Source organism: Odontesthes bonariensis, chromosome 2 (genome assembly GCF_027942865.1).
Source record: "Odontesthes bonariensis isolate fOdoBon6 chromosome 2, fOdoBon6.hap1, whole genome shotgun sequence".
Classification (NCBI taxonomy): domain Eukaryota; kingdom Metazoa; phylum Chordata; class Actinopteri; order Atheriniformes; family Atherinopsidae; genus Odontesthes; species Odontesthes bonariensis.
In genome coordinates, this window is record NC_134507.1 from 38,341,056 (window position 1) to 38,365,284 (window position 24,229).

General features: G+C 43.2%; 1 protein-coding gene, 1 non-coding gene and 1 pseudogene across 2 annotated transcripts; 2 read left to right on the forward strand and 1 right to left on the reverse strand.

Moving 5' to 3' along the window:
- The window catches only part of LOC142388029 (NLR family CARD domain-containing protein 3-like), a 483,074-nt pseudogene that overhangs the window by 126,700 nt on the left and 332,145 nt on the right, over nt 1–24,229 (reverse strand).
- trnak-uuu (transfer RNA lysine (anticodon UUU)) lies at nt 1,712–1,784 on the forward strand. The gene has a single exon. It is a non-coding gene; the product is annotated as a tRNA-Lys (tRNA).
- LOC142398645 (tripartite motif-containing protein 16-like) lies at nt 13,863–15,545 on the forward strand. Its single transcript, XM_075482729.1, has one exon. It carries the CDS (start codon nt 13,863–13,865, stop codon nt 15,543–15,545), a length of 1,683 nt encoding a protein of 560 aa, XP_075338844.1.

Consider the following 24,229-nt stretch of genomic DNA (forward strand, 5'->3'; position numbering starts at 1 on the left):
GATTTCCATCTCTCAGAATCTTAGCCAGAATCACCTCACCAAACTTCTTTTTTAGTTCCCTCGATAAATTTAATGGACTTAGTTGAATACCCTCATCTTCTTTCCTGAATTTTATAATTATTTTGGTTTCCTCCCTGACAACCTTCTTACACACTATATTATTTTCCTCTGAGCTATTTCCTTCTAGACTTCGCTTACTACTTTGCGTTCCCCTCATATTATCTTCCTTTGTCCTTCTCTCTTTTCCTGACCTACCACTACCACATACATGACTCCAATCTCCATTATCCATTTCATCATCTCCCTCGTCTTCACCCTGAGACGCCATACAATCCAGTCACAAATCAGTTTATGCCAACCACCACGTCACTCCAAACCTCCAACTCCTCCGAACTACGATTTCAAATCCACTCCACGTCCCGTCCGTCGACCAGCTAGCTCCGCCGACTGTCAGTCCTAACCTGAAGCTGCAGGAGCTGCTTTCATATGATCCTCAGTGCAGAGGGAACTGATTGCTCAGCGGTAACAGCTGCTGCTGAAAGGTACAAGGCTGCAGTTAACTGGCAACAATGGACTCACATATGGAGCATCTCAGTGTTATGTCAATAAATAGATAATAATCAGGACCTCTTGTGAGTATTATGTATTTTATTTACATGTATAAATATTAAATTATAAATATAAATGATCAAATATTCTGAACTGCTGATATACGTGATAATAATAACAATAACAATGGAAGTCGCTCTCAACACGTGAAATGCCTCTCATAGTTCATTATTAGTAGGCTAATTGATGAATAAACATCCTGCTGCTGTTACAAAATCAGGATTTTATTAGAGCAGAGCGACAGTCTGGACATGCTTTAAGTGACCACGAGTTGACCCGTAGTCTTAATGGGCTGATTTTCAGTTTAGCCGTCTGACAGAAGAAACAGAAAAATATGTGGATGAGAGCAGCTTTATTGGGAATTTGGCTGGAAATATACACTCATTCTTTACTGTTTTTACTAAAAGATGCAGAAATATTAAACTCAGTAACATGTGTTTAGTGCACCAACCCATGCCAGCTCAGTTAGCATATATATAGTTATAGGAATAGTTTACTGAATGTCCCATCTTGTAGACAGCCTCAGTGTTGCATTTCCAGTCCAGTCTGCTGTCCAGGTGAACCCTCAGGTATCTGTAATCCTCAACCACCTCTTCACCGAGGATGGAGACGCTGTTCAGCTGACTGCTGCTCCTCCTAAAATCCACAATCATCTCTTTTGTTTGTATTCCAGATGAGGCCATAGTTTATTTTCCTATAGATGTGATAGTTTCATGTAGATGTGCTGAGGTGTGACAGGGAAGCTGTTGGTACATGGAGGATGTGAGGTCTGTAGCAGGAGGCAGCAGCATGCTGAGTTTGTCTGAACTCTTCCATCTGTCTGATCCCACATTATCCCAAAGCCTGTGAGCTTTTCCATTCCTGACCACACATCCCTCACACTGTTCTGCTGCAGATAGTTTCCCACCGACTTGCTCTCTTCCTTTTTTCTTCACACTCCTCCTTAACTCCCTGTTTCCCTCCATGAAGGCCTTCTTCTTTATGCTCAGCGGCTGCAACACAAGTTCACATCAACCAGGCGTTTGTTCAGAAAACAGTGTCACAGCTTTGGACTCAGGAAGTGTTTCAGATGTCAGCTGTCACTCAGACACACTCTCATAGGGCCTGGATAGCTCAGCTGGTAGAGCATCAGACTTTTAATCTGAGGGTCCAGGGTTCAAGTCCCTGTTCAGGTGTAGAAATGTAATCTCCCACTTAACCTGTACTTCCCTCTATGCCTGCACTCTGTTTCTACACTGTCACCTCTGACAGAGCCTGGCTGATGCTTTTCCTTCTATGTAGCTTATTGTTAGCTTTGCTGTTAGCTGCATTGTTATATCCTCATTTGTAAGTTATAGAAATATATAAATAATATATATAATATATAAGTTATCTAAAATACATTGTTGCTCAGTTTTCCTCTGAGCCACAGAGATGGTCAGCTCTCATTGTGTCCAATAACTGCAGCTTCATAGCACTGCTGCATCTCTGACAGTTATCAGATCATTTGGGTGGAAAAACATACATCACAACCCTCTGAATCTGCTTTCAGTCCCACTTGAACAGTCTCTCACAGTTTCAGACACAGAATGTGTCTTTTAGTTTGAATCTCAGCTGATATCTACAACAACTGTAGAGGGACTCATATCATTTCACCAGCTGGTGTGATAAACTTACAGAAACACCTCAGCAGCAGCACCTGGGATCTTTTGGGAGAAAAGGGGATTCTCTCCATGCTGATAGAGCTGGTAATAAATGAGTTTATGGATCCTACATATTACACAGTAAAACAATGATAAAGGTGCTTTTTGAGCCTTGACATCTTTTTCTTTTATTAGGAAAATGTTCCAAATTTGAATCCCATGGAGGGAGCCAATGAAGTAAAGATTGATGCATAAAAGCATTAAAAACCTCTCCTGTAAGTTCTCTGTTCAAGTTTTATTTAGGTTCAGCTGCATGTTTCTCTTTGTTGAATCTTTAACCCTCTGGAGTCTTAGGCCTTTTCAGAGACTTTGAGGCAGTGTCACCACCTTGACATTTTCAAGTATTTCAACTAACTGTAAACATCTATGCAAAAGTGACACATATGGTTGTATTCTGAAAAGCCTGACAAAAAACAATATGAGAGTGAAGTGAATGTAATACAAACAAGTTTTATTTAAATTGAGGGGAAACACAACTGTACAAAAAAACAAGTTTTAGAGGTCTTCAAACAGTGCAAGAAAACACACTATAAATATATCTAGCCAAGACTTTTGAAGGTTGAACCTTGTAAACAAAAGTGTTGGCTGCATAAAAGTAAAAAGTGCAGTCAGAAATGTTTTTTTGTTTTCACACTAACTGTAAAAAAAGTAATTGTAACTCCAGGCAGTGTTTCTGTTAGTTGAATACTAATTAGATGGGTGTGTAACACCCCTGATTGCCCCCACCCCCCTGTCACTCTCCATGTGATAATTGTCTGTCACTGGCAGGACATTGCTGCCTTCCCCCACACTCTATTGTGTCAGTGCAGTATACAAAGTGTCTTCAAAGTACAAAAAATGTAAATACACAGTTTGAAAATATAAAGTATAAATCAGATAAATAGTTACACAGTGCAGATGCAAAGTAGGGTTAGTTTTTTTTTTTTCTAGTAAAGTAGAGTACACACACATACACATCATGACAAAGAGTCCGCCCTGGGACTAGGGCAGCTCAAGCATTTGTGTAGTAGATCTACAGTAAGATTCAGTTCCAATCAGCTGTGCCAAGCAACATAACAGTTTCTGTCTGGTTGAAGGCAGAGGTAGACAGCACACACTGTGCACTTCCAGAGAGTTTTCATTGCTTTGCCCTGCTGTATGCAGTACACACAGCGTCTGCGACCATCACTGGCTCTCTTCCCATCTGTGGATGATCCAGCCCCGCAAACTGGCAAGTGTAGCCTGCCATCTTCCTTTGGTGGAGCCTTTGGTTCCTCGCAATGCAATGATACACCACACAGCTCTGCAGTAAGCTTCTCAATGAACTGCTTGTGGGTCATGCTTTTCTTGTGCATGCTTTGCGTGAGCTCTTTGTGGAGAATGTAGGCATTTGTTGAAACGATGTCCAAGAAGTGAAGAAAGAGCTTCTTGTACCACTTTACAGTTTTATGCTGTGTTGTGTAATATTGGAGCAACTGGTTAGATAAATCCACACCACCCATGTGCTTGTTGTACTCTATCACAGGTTTGGGGCATGGAACAGATTTTCTTGACCAGACACCCTGTTTGCTCTTCACTCTTCGCTGCACTGCATCTCCAGTGTAGGCTGCGTGGATGGTGGAGCAGACAGACACCTATCGTGTATCCATCCACTTCACATAGACAACAGGACCATCTCTTATCCAGCGCATTTCTCCTCTAGGTGAATGCTTTGCCAGTGCATTGATGCTACTGCGTGGGCAGTCCCTCCGGGATTCTCTGTAGGTTCCGCAAGCACCAAACTTGGCATCATGCAAATCCTTGAAAAGCTTTGGGCTCGTGTAAAAATTGTCCATGAAGACATTGTATCCAGATCCCAAATATCCTTTGTCAGTCAGTGTCATGACAGAGTCATAAGAGAGTCCATGGCCCATGGGAAAATTGTTCTTTCCTGTGTATACAGAAAAGTTGACAGTGTATCCATTGGTGGAGTCTGCAAGCACAAACAACTTGAAGCCCCACTTAGTTGGTTTGTACATTACATTACATTACATTACATTACATTACGGTCATTTTGCAGACGCTTTTAACCAAAGCGACTTACAATAAGTGCGTTCAACATCGGTAGGCAAAAGAACTTCAGGTCACAAGAAATCATAAGTGCATTTCATTCCACTACCAAACAGCTAAGAGCAAAACTAGTGCTAGAGTAAGTGCGATAACCAACCAGCCTCTCACCAACTGCACACCAGTCACAGCGGGGTGGGGATGCAAACCCTGGTTCGGGTAGGGGAAGAAATAAAAGAGGTAGAAAAAGCAGGAATGGGATGCAAACCCTGGTTCGGGTAGGGGGTAATGAAAATATAGAGGGTGCCAGTGGTGGAGGAAACAATAAGTGCGTAAGGAACTAGGACGGCACAGGTGCTATCCTAAGAGGGCGGACCAGGGAAGTTTTTCTTGAAGAGGTGGGTTTTCAGCCTACGGCGAAAGATGGGCAGCGACTCAGCTGTCCTGATATCAGTCGGGAGATCGTTCCACCATCGGGGTGCCAGAACAGAGAAAAGCCGTGATCGTGTCGATCGTGCGCAGGGACCCCTGAGTGACGGGGCAGCCAGGCGCCTGGTGGCCGCAGAGCGAAGTGGTCGGGCGGGGGTGTAGGGCTTGACCATAGCCTGGAGGTATGAAGGAGCTGTTCCTTCCACTGCCCTGTAGGCTAGCACCAGAGTCTTAAACTGGATGCGAGCAGCTACAGGGAGCCAGTGTAGAGAGCGGAGAAGGGGAGTGGTGTGGGAGAACTTGGGGAGGTTGAACACCAGACGAGCAGCAGCTTTCTGAACCAGCTCCAGAGGTCTGATGGCAGAAGCCGGGGCGCCAGCAAGGAGGGAGTTGCAGTAGTCCAGGCGGGAGATGACAAGAGCCTGGATGAGCACCTGTGCTGCCTTGTCGGTGAGGAAGGGGCGAATCCTCCGGATGTTGTAGAGGAGGAATCGGCAGGAACGGGTCACTGATGCGATGTTTGGCGAGAACGACAGTTCATCGTCCAGGGTCACACCCAGATTCCTCGCGGTTCGGGTTGATGTCACCACAGAGGCATCCATGGTGATGGCCAGGTCTCTGAATGGGCAGCCCTTCCCCGGGAGAAACACCAGCTCAGTCTTGTCCAGGTTGAGCTTAAGGTGGTGCATCGACATCCACCCCGAGATGTCTGCCAGGCACGCAGCAATGCGTGCTTCCACTTGGGTGTCAGAAGGGGGAAAAGACAGAATCAGCTGGGTGTCATCTGCATAGCAGTGGTAGGAAAAGTTATGGGAGTGGATGACAGAACCAAGAGATGATGTGTAGAGGGAGAAAAGAAGAGGACCCAGGACCGAACCTTGGGGAACCCCGGTGGTGAGCCTACGTGGCTTCGACACAAACCCTCTCAGTGTGACCTGGTAGAAGCGATCTGTCAGGTAGGATGAGAACATGGAGAGTGCAGAGCCAGAAACCCCCATTCCCTCCAGGGTAGAGAGAAGGATGTCGTGGTTCACTGTGTCAAATGCTGCAGACAGGTCCAGGAGAATCAGGACAGAGGAGAGAGAGTTAGCTCGAGCAGTTTGGAGTGACTCAGTTACTGCTTGGAGGGCCGTCTCAGTTGAGTGGCCCACCTTGAACCCGGACTGGTAGGGATCCAAGAGGTTGTTCTGGTGGAGGTAAGAGGACAGTTGTTTGAAAACAGCACGTTCAAGAGTTTTGGACAGAAAGGGTAGAAGGGATACCGGTCTGTAGTTCTTGATCTCTGAAGGGTCAAGAGCTGGTTTCTTTAGAAGAGGAGTGACTCTGGCAGTCCTGAAAGCAGAAGGAAAAGAGCCTGATGTCAAAGATGTGTTAATGAGGTGGGTCAGGTAAGGAAGAAGATCAGGTGCAGCAGAATGAAGGAGAGGGGAAGGGACTGGATCAAGGGAACATGTGGTGGGGCGGCTGGATGTTACAAGGTGGAGGACCTCATTTGCAGAGAGGGGAGAGAAGTGGGACAGAGAGGGAGGGAGACAGGTGAGGGAGAAGGTGGTAGGGAGGAGTGGGAGGGCGACAGGTGTGGGTGGTGTGGACAGCTGGGAGGTGAGGGAAGGAAGATCGGATATCGTTAACCTTCTTATCAAAGAAGTCGGCGAAATCGTCAGGGAGGAGGGAGGAGGAGGGGAGGGGGGATGGGGGTTGGAGGAGGGTTGCGAAAGTTTGGAAGAGTTTTTTGGGGTTGGAAGCAGAAGTTTGAATTTTGAAACTTTTGAAACTTCTGAATTTTGAATTTTGAAACTTCTGCTTCCATATACTGTCTCATAGCATGACATCTGGAAGCCACCATGCGTTCACCCACAGAAATGTTCCTGCGGGGGTGGTAGAATGCTTTGCAGACATTTCTGATGGTGTCCATAAGTGGTTTGACACAGAACAGCTTGTCATGTGCTGAGGTTCCCTTCTTGGCATCATTTTCTCTGTCTTCATCTGGGTCACTTATGTGCAGATTCCAGAAGATTGTTCTGTATCTGTCCCTTGCCATAGTCTGTGCTGGAAAAGGGATAGAGAAGATGGTGTTTCTCCTCCAGCAGTCAGTGACATGTTTCACCTTGAGCATGCTCGTGTAGAACATCAGCCCAAGGAATTGGTAGAATTCTGCAACTCCAACATCAACCCATCTGTACTTTGCACCTCTGGCAACCTTCACGGCAGCTTGCTTGTTGGTGTTGCGGCAGAGGGTTTGCACAACATTCTCTGAAAAAAACAGCTTGAAGAGGTCCAGAGGAGTGTGGTTGTCCTCTGCCCTCAGCTGAACACCAGGCTCCCTTGCAGGAAGAAAGCGCTGTGGTGGCGGCGGAGCATCTGCATCACGTTCTGTCTTCCATGAATGTGCGCGCTGTTTGGTTTGACGCTGTTTGGTTTGTGCTCTCCTCCTGGCTGGTGAAGGTGGGATGTTTTCCACATCGCTCCGTGCTCTCCTCCTGGCTGGTGCAGGTGGGATGTTTTCCACATCGCTGTAAATACAATAATAGAAGAGACATTGTTTAGAAATTGGTCCTACATTATCTTCACCTAACAACTATGACACACATTAGCATTTGTATACAGTGCTTGGCATTCATACATACCAATTGCTGTACCACAGAAAGAACGGCAGTACTCCTGATACACAATGCATTATTTTTTGCGTAAGGGAATGGTCAAAAGTTCTCATGCAATTATGATGCAAGTTTTCTGATGCCTACATTTTACACGTTCCACATATACAAAATTAGCAGAGGAGATAAACCATCGCTAGACAGCACCTCCGTAGCTGTTTAGATTCTCCACAGCTAACTGATAAATCATGACAACAGCTAGTAAAACACACAAGCCTACTTACTCTTCAGCAGGATCAATACGAAGCTCAAAATGCACGTCTTCATCGTCACTGGATAGATCTGACAAGGCGTCATCAGACTCACTCTCCAGAGCAAGTTGTTCCTGGATCAGCTGTGCAGCTTCAGCAGGCGACATCTTCCTTGCATTGGTCATAGTCTCTCCTCCAAGTTGGTGTGTTGACAAGTGAGTAGAAGCGTGGCTTTGTTTATGCTGGCTGAATGGGGTGTGTTCTCCCCTGTGAATAGCCACTCAATCACCTGGTACTTTACATGTGAATAATAGTGATAGGTGTGGCGTAGGAGGCTGCTGCAGTCTGAGATGACAGAAAATCCAAAGAGTCTGTTCACTCTCTTTAAAAAGGGCCAGCTATATAATTTATTTTAATTTATATATATTTGAAAACTACAAGTTTCAAGGTTTTTAATGGTGTCACTCATATGTTTGAATGACAAAAACTCAGAGTTACAGATGTGTTTTTGGAGATGTGTCAAAAGAAACCACCAGTGGGTTTTAGACTCCAGAGTGTTAAGAGCTCCTCTACTGTCCCACAATGGTTTCACACATCCTCCCACCTTCAGATCAGTTTGGGGAGGGAACAAGGAAGTTTCCTTCACTGAAAGGGACAGTGCTGGTTGCACCTCAATCCTGCAGTAAAGTCAGGATTGTTCAAGGGTTTGTTAAATTATACTTATTTGTTTTCTGTTGAAGGGAAAGATTCATTCATTAACCTTCCACTGAAAGTTGAACATGAAGAAAATCTGTTTTCTCTGCATCTATCAGACCAACATTGTTAGATACGTTTAGCAGGCAGCTGTACAGGAAATGTAAATGTTTCTGAATATTTTCATGCTTTTCATTTATATTTATATAATCAGCTCCGCTCTGCGGAGGTTGATATTTATAAATCATGATCTTCTGCTGATAAGCTCACCTAAATCTTCTGACTGATGCATTCAAGTGCATGAAATGAAACATGAACTCTCGTTGTTCTGTTCCACGTATTGTTTAAGGGTCGTCATAGGTACGAGTTTGGGTGGAGCAGGTAACAGTAAGGTGGAGTTTCCAGCTGACTCCTCAGTTTCAGTCGGCTTTGGAGGCTGCAGATGGAGAGGTAACTGTGCTGTTTAATCTGCCACTTATTGATAAGTTAAAGTTTACAAAAAAAATAATGATAAAAGGAAGACGTTCCCTGAAAGCAGCATCAGTGTTACAGGTTGTGAGTCCTGTGAACAAACTGACACAGTGTTATGTTACACATATTTAAACTTCTCTTTCCTCATGTTGTTGAATCTGCCAAAGCCTCAGTGAAGCTTTCTCAAGTCTCCCTGCAGTTTCAAAGCTGAAATCTGAAAACTAACACAAGAGGGCGCCTTCATCCTGCTCACAGGGATGCAGAGGAGGTCAAAGCTCCTGTTCTGTTCATTTACACTGAACTCTGCCTGTGTTCTGGCCACTTTGACCCAGAACATCCTGGTTTATTTTAAATCCGTAATACATAAATATTACCTAAAGTGTCTTTCAAGTATTAATGCCTTGTAGGCCTCATTGACCTGAGTTCATACAACTAATTTCAGTAAACCCAAGAACACCCTCAGACAGAGAATGCTTCACCCAAAGGATTAAACACCCAAACACAAACTGGGTGGTGTCATGTATGCAGTGCAGCAAAGACTGTGCAGACCTCTTTATAGGAGAGACCAAACAACAGCTGAACAAGCATATGGCACAACACAGGAGAGCCACCTCTTCAGGTCAAGATTCAGCAGTGCACCTTCATCTCAAGGAGAAGGGACACTCTTTGGAGGACAGTAATGTCCACATTCTAGACAGAGAAGACAGGTAGTTTGAGAGAGGAATCAAAGAACCCATCTATGTAAAACTGGAAAAAACATCGTTGAACAGAGGAGGTGGTCTCAGGTTTCACCTTCCCAGCACCTACAATGCAGCATTGTCTCTCCTCCAGAGGCAGTTTGAGAATCATTCTCACCTTGGATTCTGTGACCAAAACTTAGGCTACGGCTACACGAAAACGAAACGAGTTTTTTTTTTAAAACGGGTTCGAAAATTCTTGCGACCACACGGAAACGCGCTGCTGGTCCAGACGAAAACGATGAAACGATGCAGTACACACGCCACTGTGTCACGCCACGCTGTGAGACAATAGAGAAGTGTTAAAATTGGCTCACAGCGTCAACGTGTGACTGACGCAAAAACGTTTTAGCTGTAACAATGGAAACGAAACGAGGCCGTTTTCAAACTTTCCCACTCTGGAACCCGTTTTCAAAAACTATCGTTTTGGGGTTGTGGGAACGCCGGCTCCGTGTGGCCGCGACAGCGAAACGATAAGAAAAAGTATCGTTTACAGTGAAAAACGTTTCCGTGTAGCCGCAGCCTCACTCTGTCAGGCAGGTAGACAATTCGGAGGTGATAAAGACACTAACGACATGCAGATTGGTGGGTATTCAGTGACACATGTGACTGTAACGACCCTCAGCGTATAAGCTTATACATGTAGTTCAGACAAAAGAAGATGGTGTAACTCACACAATGTTAAAAGCCATTCAGTCCCTCCCTCCTTTATTGTAGGTGACCTGGGCTCAAATCCCCTACATGAAAGCTAATACCTCCAGTTGGGGTCCTTAGGAAAGACCCCCTTAGCCTACCTGTAAGTTGCTTTGGATAAAAGTTTCTGCCAAATACATATGGTCACAAACTGGGCAGTGATAGAAAGAACTACAAAATTTCTGTAGAAATTTCTGTAGAAATTTCTGTAGAAATTTTGATGGATGCCAACCCGCTGAGAGACAGAGGCTGTCATGTTATTGTCATGTTGTATTGTGAGTAGACATAACACAGTGGCTGGCATAAACCTATTAAAACAGATGAACAGAGTTCATTTGAGAGAAAACCGTGAGGCCAAGCACAATGAGGGGAATATTTGGTGAAAGAGGACAAAAATACCTACATTGTGAAGTATATTTTGTCTAGGTGCAGCAGACATTTTGGATGTGAGAGAAGTTTATTTGAGTTATTTTGGTATTAATTTCGAGCTTGTGTAAAAATTGGCTTTGTTCTTAGACATTATAAATGAAATAGTCTCTGTACTTTTCCATGATGACCTAAAGTGATCCAGGAATGGGAAGACAAAACAATTGGGAAAACCTGGGAAAGCAAGGCCAGATTCACACACACACATTGTTTTGGCTGATCCAGAGAATATGACGAAGCATGTTGAACCTACTCATGTCCAATCATACTCGGTCGAGTGTGAGTCCAACCTATGAGGCTATAAATGCAAATGATACCCGGAAATCGAGGCTCAGTCTGACAGACTTCCTGCGGGAGCTCTGTTCCACTGAGCCCAGCGCTGATATGCTTGACATGTGACTACCAATAAACACTTTATTTAACTTGAGATTCCTCCGGCTTGTTATTGAGCTGCCATTGAAAGAATCGATCTAACAGGAGGCAGATTTAGTTTTCAGACAGCTCAACTCTGCAGGTTTTTTACCTCTTCTGAAGTCCAACAGCTGTACGAGAGTTCATGTCTCATGTCATATACTTAGGCTAGGCGTCCACTATTCCGGCACGTCAACGTAACTCGCCGGATTGGATGCCTAGTTGTCGCCGTGTTGCTACTACAGTGGGTGTGTGGGGCGTGGATGGCTCCGGGGGAAAGTAAATAACTTGTGATTTTAACCAACCGAAGTTTCTCCCTCTAAAAATTTGAGTTTTGGAGGGAAATTAATGTGTATGAATCGTCACCAATGGAACATTATTTCATATTGTACCATGGATCCGGATCTGCGAGCGAGGAGAGCTGCTGTGCTGCTGCTGCTGCGACACAGGAGATCACATGATCTACTGTCATTGGACAACGCACTCCGTCTGCCGTGGCAAATTTGCATAAAGTCCGGCCGAGCCCAATTTTTTGACGTGCCGCGGGTCCGCCGCTCGCCGTGCCGGAATCCCAGCATGCTTTGCGAGCACGGCGACAACGATCGGCCGGATTTCATTGAAAATGAATTGAATGCGTTGGATACGGCTTGACGTGCCGGAATGGTGGACGCCTACCGTTACTCTGCTCTCAGAGGTCATTTGAGGGGAAACTGTGAGGCCAAGCACAATAAAGGTGACATTGGGTGAAAGAGGATGAAAATACCTACATTTTGAAGTATAATTTGTCTAGGTACAGCAGAAATTTTGGATGTGAGAGAAGTTTGTTTGAATTGTTTAGGTATTAATTTTGAGCTTGTCAAAATAGAGTGTGAGACCCCATGACAGCAGAGTGAGAGGAGTCCTGATTTTTCCTAAAACTTAAACTGCCATTGTGTCAAAGCTATAAAATATATCAACAAACCCCTTAGTTCAATTAAAGTTGAGTCTTTCTTGGCCTGTTTAAACTTTGAATGATATCTCTATGATAAATTATGGCTGAGTTATGAGGCCTCCAAATAAGGCTACTTTTGTTGCATTATATATGAATTTTAATGCATTTCCAATGGGCCAAAATTCACAGTATTTCCCAATTTTCCAGGAATCTGTTTGAGTAATGAGAGAAAAAAGTCATAGCACACTAGTCCCTATCGATGGACACGTTGGGATATGCTATTTATCCCGGTCGGACCGACCGCGCGGGACTAGTTCTTTGCCAAATTCCTGACGGAAACAGGAGAATAATAAGTTTGCACAATAGAAATATGTGTGCCTTGATGACTTTGGTATTGGCACCCATAATAATTGTATTTATTTTCACTGAGGCTTGTGTAAACCACTGATTCTATATAGTTTAAACTGGGTTTTCATTACTGAGCTGATCTCATTCTTCTGATGACACTCCTTAACTGTCACTGTTGAGAATGAGATTAAAGTCCCTAAAATTATTTATAGTTTAGAAAGAAATTGTTAGATTGTTAGAAATGTTTGGTTTTAATGTTCATCGTGAGGAGTCATTGTTGTGCTGAAGGAGTTTTTCCAACTTTGGGGTTGAGTTAATGTCTGAAATCATGGGGGATGGATGGGGACATCAGCGTCCTTTTGTCTTTCAGATCAGTGCAACTGATTCAGGTCTTTGGCTGCATGGATGTGATTATCATGCAGGAGTCTGTAGGTCAGATTGTGATCTGTTTAAAGCTTCAGTTGAAAGAAACAGTCGTTAGCAGAGATGTTTCTAAGAGTACAGCTGTTTATCTTCTATCACCACCTGGAGCCTCCACTTTTTGTCTTCTACACCTTTGTCTGTCCCCACACAGGTTCCATTTCAAACCTCAACCATCTGAGCTGTGAAACATCTTCTGCTTCAGATACTGATCAAAGACATAAGTTCTGAAAGGATCTCCCACTCCTCCATTATAAATATACTGAAATCCCTGCAGTGGTTTAGAGTTCAGGTTTTTTTGGCATCAGATGGACCCTGATGTTGTCAGAGTACCGTCACATTATTCTGCTGTTTATGTTGTTTGTGTTTTCAGTGTGAACAAGAGTGGACAGAACACCAAAGGAACTCCATCTTAAGATGCAGCTTCTTTTATACACAGTGACAAAGAGACAAAGAGGGTTTCTATCAGGCTCAACCTGAAGACGCCAGTCAGTATACAGAGCTCGATAGATAGATGATGATCAAACATGTCTGATGCAGTCTTAAGGAACCTTTAATCAGTAATATCTACATCTACATACGACAGTTCATGTTTCATGTCATGCACTTGAATGCATCAGTCAGAAGATTTAGGTGAGCCTCTCAGCACAAGATCATGATTTATAAATTTCAACCTCTGCAGAGCGGAGCTGATTATATAAATATAAATGAAAAGCATGAAAATATTCAGAAACATTTACATTTACATTTCCTGTACAGCTGCCTGCTAAACGTATCTAACAATGTTGGTCTGATAGACAAAGAGAAAACAGATTTTCTTCATGTTCAACTTTCAGTGGAAGGTTAATGAATTAATCTTTCCCTTCAACGGAAAACAAATAAGAATAATGCAACAAGCCCTTGAACAATCCTGACTTTACTGCAGGATTGAGGTGCAACCAGCACTGTCCCTTTCAGTGAAGGAAACTTCCTTGTTCCCTCCCCAAACTGATCTGAAGGTGGGAGGATGTGTGAAACCATTGTGTGACAGTAGAGGAGGTCTTTAGTGAAGATCAGCTGCAATAAAAGGAGGTGGAATTTGTTTTGTAAGACAGCACAGACGGTGTTTCTGCTCTGAGAGTCACACACTGCTCTGCCAAATGGAGGAAATAGCAAAGAAAATGGTTAAACTGGACCTGGAAAGCTTCTCTTGTTCGATCTGTCTGGATGTGCTGAAGGAGCCGGTGACTATTCCCTGTGGACACAGCTACTGCATGAACTGTATTAAAGGCTACTGGAATGGAAAGAATAAGAAGGGAATTCACAGCTGCCCTCAATGCATGAATACTTTCACACCAAGACCTATTCTGGAGAAAAGCACCATGTTAGCTGATTTATTGGAGCAGCTGAAGAAGACTGGACTCCAAGCTGCTCCTGCTGATCACTGCTATGCTGGAGCTGAAGATGTGGCCTGTGATTTCTGCTCTGGAAGAAAGCTGAAAGCCATCAAGTCCTGTTTATTCTGTCTGGCCTCTTACTGTGAGGAACACCTTCAGCCTCATTATGATGTGGCTCCATTCAAGAAACACAAGCTGGTGGAGCCCTCCAAGAAGCTCCAGGAGAACATCTGCTCTGTTCATGATGAGGTGATGAAGATGTTCTGCCGTACTGATCAGAAGTCTATCTGTTATCTCTGCTCTGTGGATGAACATAAAGGCCACGACACAGTGTCAGCTGCAGCAGAAAGGACTGAGAGGCAGAGAGAGCTGGAGGGGAGTCGACAACAGATCCAGCAGAGAATCCAGGACAGAGAGAAAGATGTGAAGCTGCTTCAGCAGGAGGTGGAGGCCATCAATCAGTCTGCTGATAAAACAGTGGAGCACAGCCAGAAGATCTTCACTGAGCTGATCCGTCTCATCCAGAAAAGAAGCTCTGATGTGAAGCAGCAGATCAGATCCCAGCAGGAAGCAGAAGTGAGTCGAGTCAAAGAGCTTCAGGAGAAGCTGGAGCAGGAGATCACTGAGCTGAAGAGGAAAGATGCTGAGCTGAAGCAGCTCTCACACACAGAGGATCACAGCCAGTTTCTGCACAGCTACGCCTCAGTGTCAGCACTCAGTGAGTCTACACACTCACCCAGCATCAATATCCGTCCTCTGAGGCACTTTGAGGATGTGACAGCAGCTGTGTCAGAGCTCAGAGATAAACTACAGGACATCCTGAGAGAGGAATGGACAAACAGCTCACTGACAGTCACTGTTGTGGATGTTTTACTGTCAGAACCAGAACCAGAACCAAAGAGCAGAGCTGACTTCTTAAAATATTCATGTGAAATCACACTGGATCCAAACACAGCAAACACATATCTGTTACTGTCAGAGGGGAACAGAAAAGTGACATTAATGACACAACCTCAGTCTCACTCTAGTCATCCAGACAGATTCAGAGATCGGTTTCAGGTCCTGAGCAGAGAGAGTCTGACTGGACGTTGTTACTGGGAGGTGGAGATGAGAGGGGGAGGAGCTGATGTAGCAGTCGCATACAAGAACATCAGCAGAGCAGGGGATGAAGGTGGATTTGGATTTAATGACAAATCTTGGGCATTAGATTGTTACAAAAACCAGTATGAATTTTGGTACAACAACATGGGAACCTCCATCTCAGGTCCTCAGTCCTCCAGAGTAGGAGTGTACCTGGATCACAGAGCAGGTGTTCTGTCCTTCTACAGCGTCTCTGAAACCATGACTCTCCTCCACAGAGTCCAGACCACATTCACTCAGCCGCTCCACGCTGGAGTTAGATTTTGGGAATCTGGAGCCACAGCTGAGTTGTGTAAAGTGAAATAAATGTATTTAGTCAGTTTGTTGCTGAGAGTTCATTGCTGTGATGTCTCTGCGCTGCTGTTCTTTTTTTAATTTGCTGCTTTTTCCTGTGTCTGTGCAGCCATGGAGGATATCACTGCTAATGATGAGTTTGATTCATAGAAATATTTCTCCACTTGAAAATCCAAACTTCTCTGAGCTCTAAATATTAGTTGGATCCTTGTGTTGATGTATTTGTATGTTGTTGTTTCTCTTCCACTTCATGGAGCCAAACAGAGAAACCAGCAGACCTTCCTTTATCACAGATTATTTTCAAATCCCATCACTTTGTAAATGTGAAAATAATTCTGGAGTTTGACTTACTTTGATTTGTTTCAGAGATCAAATGTTGTTGCTGTTTTCTAAATCAACCAACAAATGAGGAAGTCTGTTCTGAGATGTTCATTTCCAAGATCAGAATAAATCATGAGATCAGTTATCATGTTTAATGTGACAACAAATTAAAGTTTTTTGAGAAATTCCACTTTATTGTTCTGACATTTATTCTTTAACAGTGAGGAACTATTTGTAGATGACTCATAACAACAAACTGAAGGGACATTATAAATTAACATGGTTCAACATGATTACAATAAAACACATATTTATGTAGAAAGAATCAGCTCTATAAATATATAGTTATATATGATATTTATGAATGTTTGATGTTATTTAATGAGAGTTGGGGAATAACAAAGATTGCTTTTCAGTTCTGTGTTGACCAAACAAAGGTCCCGACTGATATCAGGACAGCTGAGTCGCTGCCCATCTTTCGCCGCAGGCTGAAAACCCACCTCTTCAGGAAAAACTACCCTGCGCCATCCTAGTTCCTTACGCACTTATTGTTTCCTCCACCACTGGCACCCTCTATATTTTCATTACCCCCTACCCGAACCAGGGTTTGAATCCCATTCCTGCTTTTCTTACCTCTTTTATTTCTTCCCCTACCCGAACCAGGGTTTGCATCCCCACCCCGCTGTGACTGGTGTGCAGTTGGTGAGAGGCTGAGGTATCTGACTTATCGCACTTACTCTAGCACTAGTTTTGCTCTTAGCTGTTTGGTATTGGAAGGAAATGCACTTATGATTTCTTGTGACCTGAAGTTCTTTTGCCTACCGATGTTGAACGCACTTATTGTAAGTCGCTTTGGATAAAAGCGTCTGCAGAATGACCGTAATGTCGTAATGTAAATGTAAATGTAATGTATGGCACAAATCTGAGGATAAAACTTTTCCTCTCATATTTGCTCATGACATTGACTGGTGTCCCAAGATGGTTGGCAGTATTAAGCTTTAGTTGACAAGTGGGCTATAGTTCACCTATCCCGGAGATCATAGTTCATCAAATTTATTTTCAACTTGATGTTTTTTTCCAATGTCTTACTTCTTGATTACCACCATTGTTAGATTAATTTTCTTTGATCTATGATAACTTGCTTGACTCTTCCTAAAGAATCTGGTTCCCCATTGTTGATAGAAATATCAACGAGGTATTGATTTTCACTTCTGGCTGAAACGCATCAGTCAAGATAAAGAGAGGATTAAAAAACTCATTGAAGATAGCTTGTGGGTGCAAGAGGAACACAGTATCAGCAGACATGGAAAAAGCATGTCATTATGTAGTGTTCTCCTGTGGGAGATACTTCAAGAAGATGGTGTAACTCACACAATGTTATGAGCCATTCAGTCCCTCCCCAACCAGAGCCATTTGTATACCTACAGGGACTGGATTGTGCAGTGGTAAGATTGCCACCTTTATTGTAGGTGACCTGTGCTCAAATCCCCTGCATGAAAGGTAATATCTCCAGTTGGGGTCCTTAGGAAAGACCCCGTTACCCTATCTGTAAGTTGCTTTGGATAAAAGTGTCTGCCAAATACATAAACATTAACAAACATACCTGCAGATGGTCACAAACTGGGTAGTGACTGAAAGAACTAGAAAATATCTGAAGATATGTTGATGGGTGCCAATGGAGCTACTGCCCACTGAGAGACAGAGGCTGTCATGTTATGGTCATATTATATTGGGAGCAGACATAACACAGTGGCTGGCATAAACCTGTTATAACAGGTCAGCCATCTTGGCTGTGCCCTCAGAAGGAGTATAAGCTGTGTGATCAGTATTTTTGCAGACAGCTTCGTGGGTAAGAGGAGAGGAGCGCACACAATATGGCTCCAACTGGCAGGGAGAACTCGGTGTTCAATACTGATATGTGTGACTCGAACAAACAGTTGCCGTTCAAAAACTATGAGTCATATTAAAAAGATTCTTGAACCGTGAGTGCCAGAAGGGATAGCAAAAGCCACTGGTGTAAGTTTTTTGCTGTTGCTATGTACGGTATTTTTTTATGTCAGTTTTATAAACAGCGTTCACATTGATTTGATAAGGAGATGAGTTTACATGGCTATAATGGCCCTCAATGGCAGCCCGAGTGGTCGTTCTCTGCGTTCGGAGGTCATTTGAGAGAAAACCGTCAGGCCAAGCACAATGACGATGACATTTGGTGAAAGAGGACAAAAATACCTACATTTTTAAGTATAATCTGTCTAGGTGCAGCAGACATTTTGGATGTGAAAAAAGTTTGTTTGAGTTATTTTGGTATTAATTTCGAGCTTGTCAAAATAGAGTATGAGACCCCAGGATAGCAGAGTGAGAGGAGTCCTGATTTTTCCTAAAACTTAAACTGCCATTGTGTCAAAGCTATAAAATATATCAACAAACCCCTTAGCTCAATTAAAGTTGAGTCTTTCCTGGCCTGTTTAAACTTTGAATGATATCGCTATGATGAATTATGGCTGAGTTATGAGGCCTCCAAATAGGGCTACTTTTGTCGCATTATTTATTCATTTTAATGCATTTCCAATGGGCCAAAATTCACAGTATTTCCCAATTTTCCGGGAATCTGTTTGAGTAATGAGAGAGAAAAGTCATAGCACACCAGTCCCTATCGGTGGACATGCAGAGATATGCTTTTTATCCTGGTCAGACCAACCACGCGGGACTAGTTCAGTGCCGAAATTCGTTACGGAAACGGGAGAATAATAAGTATGCACAATAGAAATATGTGTGCCTTGATGCCTTTGGCATTGGCACCCATGATAATTGTCTTTATTTTCACTGAGGTTTGTGTAAACCACAGACTGTATATAGTTTAAACTGTGTTTTCATTACTGAGCTTATCTTATTCATCTGATGACACTCCTTAACTGTCACTGTTGAGAATGAGATTAAAATCCCTCAAAGTATTTATAGTTTAGATAGAAATTGTTAGATTGTTAGAAATGTTTGGTTTTAATGTTCCTCATAAGAATGTAGAGTCATTGTTGTGCTGAAGGAGTTTGTCCAACTTTGGGGTTGAGTTAATGTCTGAAAACATGGGGGATGGATGGGGACATTCCCGTCCTTTTGTCTTTCAGATCAGTGCAACTGATTCAGGTCTTTGGCTGCATGGATGGGATTATCATGCAGGAGTCTTTAGGTCAGTCTGTAATCTGTCTGAAGCCTCAGGCTACGGCTACACGAAAACGAAACGAGGTTTTTTTTGAAAACGGGTTCGAAAATTCTTGCGACCACACGGAAACGCGCTGCTGTCCAGACGACAACGATGAAACGATACAGTACACACGCCACTGTGTCACGCCACGCTGTGAGACAATAGAGAAGTGTTAAAATTGGCACCCAGCGTCAACGTGTGGCTGACGCAAAAACGTTTTTGCTGTAACAATGGAAACGAAACGAGGCCGTTTTCAAACTTTCCCACTCTGGAACCCGTTTTCAAAAACTATCGTTTTGGGGTAGTGGGAACGCCGGCTCCGTGTGGCCGCGACAGCGAAACGATAAGAAAAAGTATCGTTTACAGTGAAAAACGTTTCCGTGTAGCCGCAGCCTCAGTTGAAAGAAACAGTCGTTAGCAGAGATGTTTCTCAGAGTACAGCTGTTTATCTTCTATCACCGCCTGGAACCTCCACTTTTTGTCTTCTACACTTTTGTCTGTCCCCACACAGGTTACATTTCAGACCTCAACCATCTGAGCTGTGAAACATCTTCTGCTTCAGCTACTCATCACAGACATAAGTTCTGACAGGATCTCCCACTCCTCCATTATAAATATACTGAAATCCCTGTGGTGGTTTGGAGTTCAGTTTTTTTTTGGCATCAGATTGACTGTGACATTGTCAAAGTAGATTCACATTATTTGAGGTTAATATATTAAAGCCAATTTTTGTCTCACATTTATCCCTCTGTCCAGATAAAGATGATGCTTTTCTCCACCTAATAACTGAGCTCATCAGAGGCAGTCATCAGAGGTAAATGTGATCCTGCCTCCTCAGTTTAAATACCCTCACTGACCAGGATGTATATAGACTTAGCTGCATATCAGCATGATCCTAAAATAGACTTTATCAGCACCTCAGACTGCTGCTGAACATGAAATGTTATGAGCAACACATAAATCACTGATCACACTGATCTGCTCAGCTGGGTTTTCTCTCTTCTGAACGGATGTTTGCTGTGAAGGTTTTTGTTGTTTCCTGCCAACTGAAAAAGGCTGGAAAAGAAGTCATTCTGCTGTTTTAAGTCGTTTGTGTTTTCCGTGTGAACAAGAGTGGACAAAACACCACAGGAACTCCATCTTAAGATGCTGCTTCTTATATACACAGTGACAAAGAGACAAAGAGGGTTTCTATCAGGCTCAATCTGAAGACTCCAGTCACTATACAGAGCTCCACAAATAGATGATGATCAAACATGTCTGATGCAGTCTTAAGAAACCTTTAATCGGTAATATCTACATGTGAGTTAAGAGCTAATATTTGACTCTTCTCTGGACTCTGTTCCAGCCAGCCAGGAGTACAGAAGGTTTGCAGGTTATACAGTCTGTGGTTTACACAAGCCTCAGTGAAAATGAATACAATTATTATGGGTGCCAATGCCAAAGGCATCAAGGAACACATATTACTATTGTGCAAACTTATTATTCTCCCGTTTCCGTCACGAATTTCGGCAAGGAACTAGTCCCTCGCAGTTGGTCCGACCGGGATAAAACACATATCTCCACATGTCCACCACTAGGGACTGGTGTGCTATGAATTTTCCTTCTCATTACTCAAACTGATTCCAGCAAAATTGGGAAATACTGTGAATTTTGGCCCATTGGAAATGCATTAGAATTCATATATAATGGGACAAAGGTAGCCCTATTTGGAGGCCTCACAACTCAGCCGTAGTTAATCATAGAGACATTTTTCAAAGTTTAAACAGGACAGGAAAGGCCCGGCCTTAACTGAAGTAAATGGTTTGTTGATATGTTTTATAGCTTTGACATAATGGCAGTTTAAGTTTCAGGAAAAATCAGGACTCCTCTCACTCTCCTGTCCTGGGGTCTCACACTCTATCTTGACAAGCTCGAAATTAATACCAAAATAATTCAAATAAACTTCTCTCATATCCAAAATGTCTGCTGCACCTAGACAAAATATACTTCACAATGTAGGTATTTTTGTCCCCTTTCACCAAATATTCCCCTCATTGTGCTTGGCCTCACGGTTTTCTCTCAAATGAACTCTGTTCATGAACTCTGTTCATCTGTTTTAACAGGTTTATGCCAGCCACAATACAATATGACAATAACATGACAGCCTCTGTCTCTCAGCGGGTAGTAGCTTCATTGGCATCCATCAAAATTTCTACAGAAATTTTGTAGTTCATTCTATCACTGCCCAGTTTGTGACCATATGTATTTGGCAGAAACTTTTATCCAAAGCAACTTACAGGTAGGGTAAGGGGGTCTTTCCTAAGGACCCCAACTGGAGGTATTAGCTTTCATGTAGGGGATTTGAGCCCAGGTCACCTACAATAAAGGAGGGAGGGACTGAATGGCTTTTAACATTGTGTGAGTTACACCATCTTCTTTTGTCTGAACTACATGTATAAGCTTATACGCAGAGGGTCGTTACAGTCACATGTGTCACTGAATACCCACCAATCTGCATGTCGTTAGTGTCTTTATCACCTCCGAATTGTCTACCTGCCTGACAGAGTGAGTTTTGGTCACAGAATCCAAGGTGAGAATGATTGTCAAACTGCCTCTGGAGGAGAGACAATGCTGCATTGTAGGTGCTGGGAAGGTGAAACCTGAGACCCCCTCCTCTGTTCAACAATGTTTTTTCCAGTTTTACATTGATGGGCTCTTTGATTCCTCTCTCTAACTACCTGTCCTCTCTGTCCAGAATGTGGACATTACTGTCCTCCAAAGAGTGTCCGTTCTACTTGAGATGAAGGTGCACTGCTGAGTCTTGACCTGAAGAGGTGGCTCTCCTGTGTTGTGCCATATGCTTGTGGAGCTGTTGTTTGGTCTCTCCTATAAAGAGGTCTGCACAGTCTTTGCTGCACTGCATACATGACACCACCCAGTTTGTGTTTGGGTGTTTAATCCTTTGGGTGAACCAGTCTCTGTCTGAGGGTGTTCTTGGGTTTACTGAAATTAGTTGTATGAACTCAGGTCAATGAGGCCTACAAGGCATTAATACTTGAAAGAGACTTTAGGTAATATTTATGTATTACGGATTTAAAATAAACCAGGATGTTCTGGGTCAAAGTGGCCAGAACACAGACAGAGTTCAGTGTAATGAACAGAACAGGAGCTTTGACCTCCTCTGCATCCCTGTGAGCAGGATGAAGGCGCCCTCTTGTGTTAGTTTTCAGATTTCAGCTTTGAAACTGCAGGGAGACATGAGAAAGCTTCACTGAGGCTTTGGCAGCTTCAACAACATGAGGAAAGAGAAGTTTAAATATGTGTAACATAACACTGTGTCAGTTTGTTCACAGGACTCACAACCTGTAACACTGATGCTGCTTTCAGGGAACTTCTTCCTTTTATTATTATTTTTTTGTAAACTTTAACTTTATCAATAAGTGGCAGATTAAACAGCACAGTTACCTCTCCATCTGCAGCCTCCAAAGCCGACTGAACCTGAGGAGTCAGCTGGAAACTCCACCTTACTGTTACCTGCTCCACCCAAACTCGTACCTATGACGACCCTTAAACAATACGTGGAACAGAACAACGAGAGTTCATGTTTCATTTCATGCACCTGAATGCATCAGTCAGAAGATTTAGGTGAGCTCATCAGCAGAAGATCATGATTTATAAATATCAACCTCCGCAGCGCAGGGCTGATTATATAAATATAAATGAAAAGCATGAAAATATTCAGAAACATTTACATTTCCTGTACAGCTGCCTGCTAAACGTATCTAACAATGTTGGTCTGATAGATGCAGAGAAAACAGATTTTCTTCATGTTCAACTTTCAGTTGAACGTTAATGAATTAATATTTCCCTTCAACAGAAAACAAATAAGTATAATTTAACAAACCCTTGAACAATCCTGACTTTACTGCAGGATTGAGGTGCAACCAGCACTGTCCCTTTCAGTGAAGGAAACTTCCTTGTTCCCTCCCCAAACTGATCTGAAGGTGGGAGGATGTGTGAAACCATTGTGGGACAGTAGAGGAGCTCTTAACACTCTGGAGTCTAAAACCCACTGGTGGTTTCTTTTGACACATCTCCAAAAACACATCTGTAACTCTGAGTTTTTGTCATTCAAACATATGAGTGACACCATTAAAAACCTTGAAACTTGTAGTTTTCAAATATATATATATGTTAAAATAAATTATATAGCTGGCCCTTTTTAAAGAGAGTGAACAGAAATCTTTGGATTTTCTGTCATCTCAGACTGCAGCAGCCTCCTACGCCACACCTATCACTATTATTCACATGTAAAGTACCAGGTGATTGAGTGGCTATTCACAGGGGAGAACACACCCCATTCAGCCAGCATAAACAAAGCCACGCTTCTACTCACTTGTCAAGACACCAACTGAGAAACTTGGAGGAGAGACTATGACCAATGCAAGGAAGATGTCGCCTGCTGAAGCTGCACAGCTGATCCAGGAACAACTTGCTCTGGAGAGTGAGTCTGATGACGCCTTGTCAGATCTGTCCAGTGACGATGAAGACGATGAAGATGTGCATTTTGAGCTTCGTATTGATCCTGCTGAAGAGTAAGTAGGCTTGTGTGTTTTACTAGCTGTTGTCATGATTTATCAGTTAGCTGTGGAGAATCTAATCAGCTACGGAGGTGCTGTCTAGCGATGGTTTATCTCCTCTGCTAATTTTGTATATGTGGAACGTGTAAAATGTAGGCATCAGAAAACTTGCATCATAATTGCATGAGAACTTTTGACCATTCCCTTACGCAAAAAATAATGCATTGTGTGTCAGGAGTACTGCCGTTCTTTCTGTGGTACAGCAATTGGTATGTATGAATGCCAAGCACTGTATACAAATGCTAATGTGTGTCATAGTTGTTAGGTGAAGATAATGTAGGACCAATTTCTAAACAATGTCTCTTCTATTATTGTATTTACAGCGATGTGGAAAACATCCCACCTGCACCAGCCAGGAGGAGAGCACGGAGCGATGTGGAAAACATCCCACCTGCACCAGCCAGGAAGAGAGCACGGAGCGATGTGGAAAACATCCCACCTGCACCAGCCAGGAGGAGAGCACAAACCAAACAGCGTGCACATTCATGGAAGACAGAACGTGATGCAGATGCTCCGCCGCCACCACAGCGCTTTCTTCCTGCAAGGGAGCCTGG

Bases quoted from the DNA above. Each gene is read 5' to 3' on its own strand.
- LOC142398645 (XM_075482729.1), top strand. From the start codon at position 13,863: ATGGAGGAAATAGCAAAGAAAATGGTTAAACTGGACCTGGAAAGCTTC.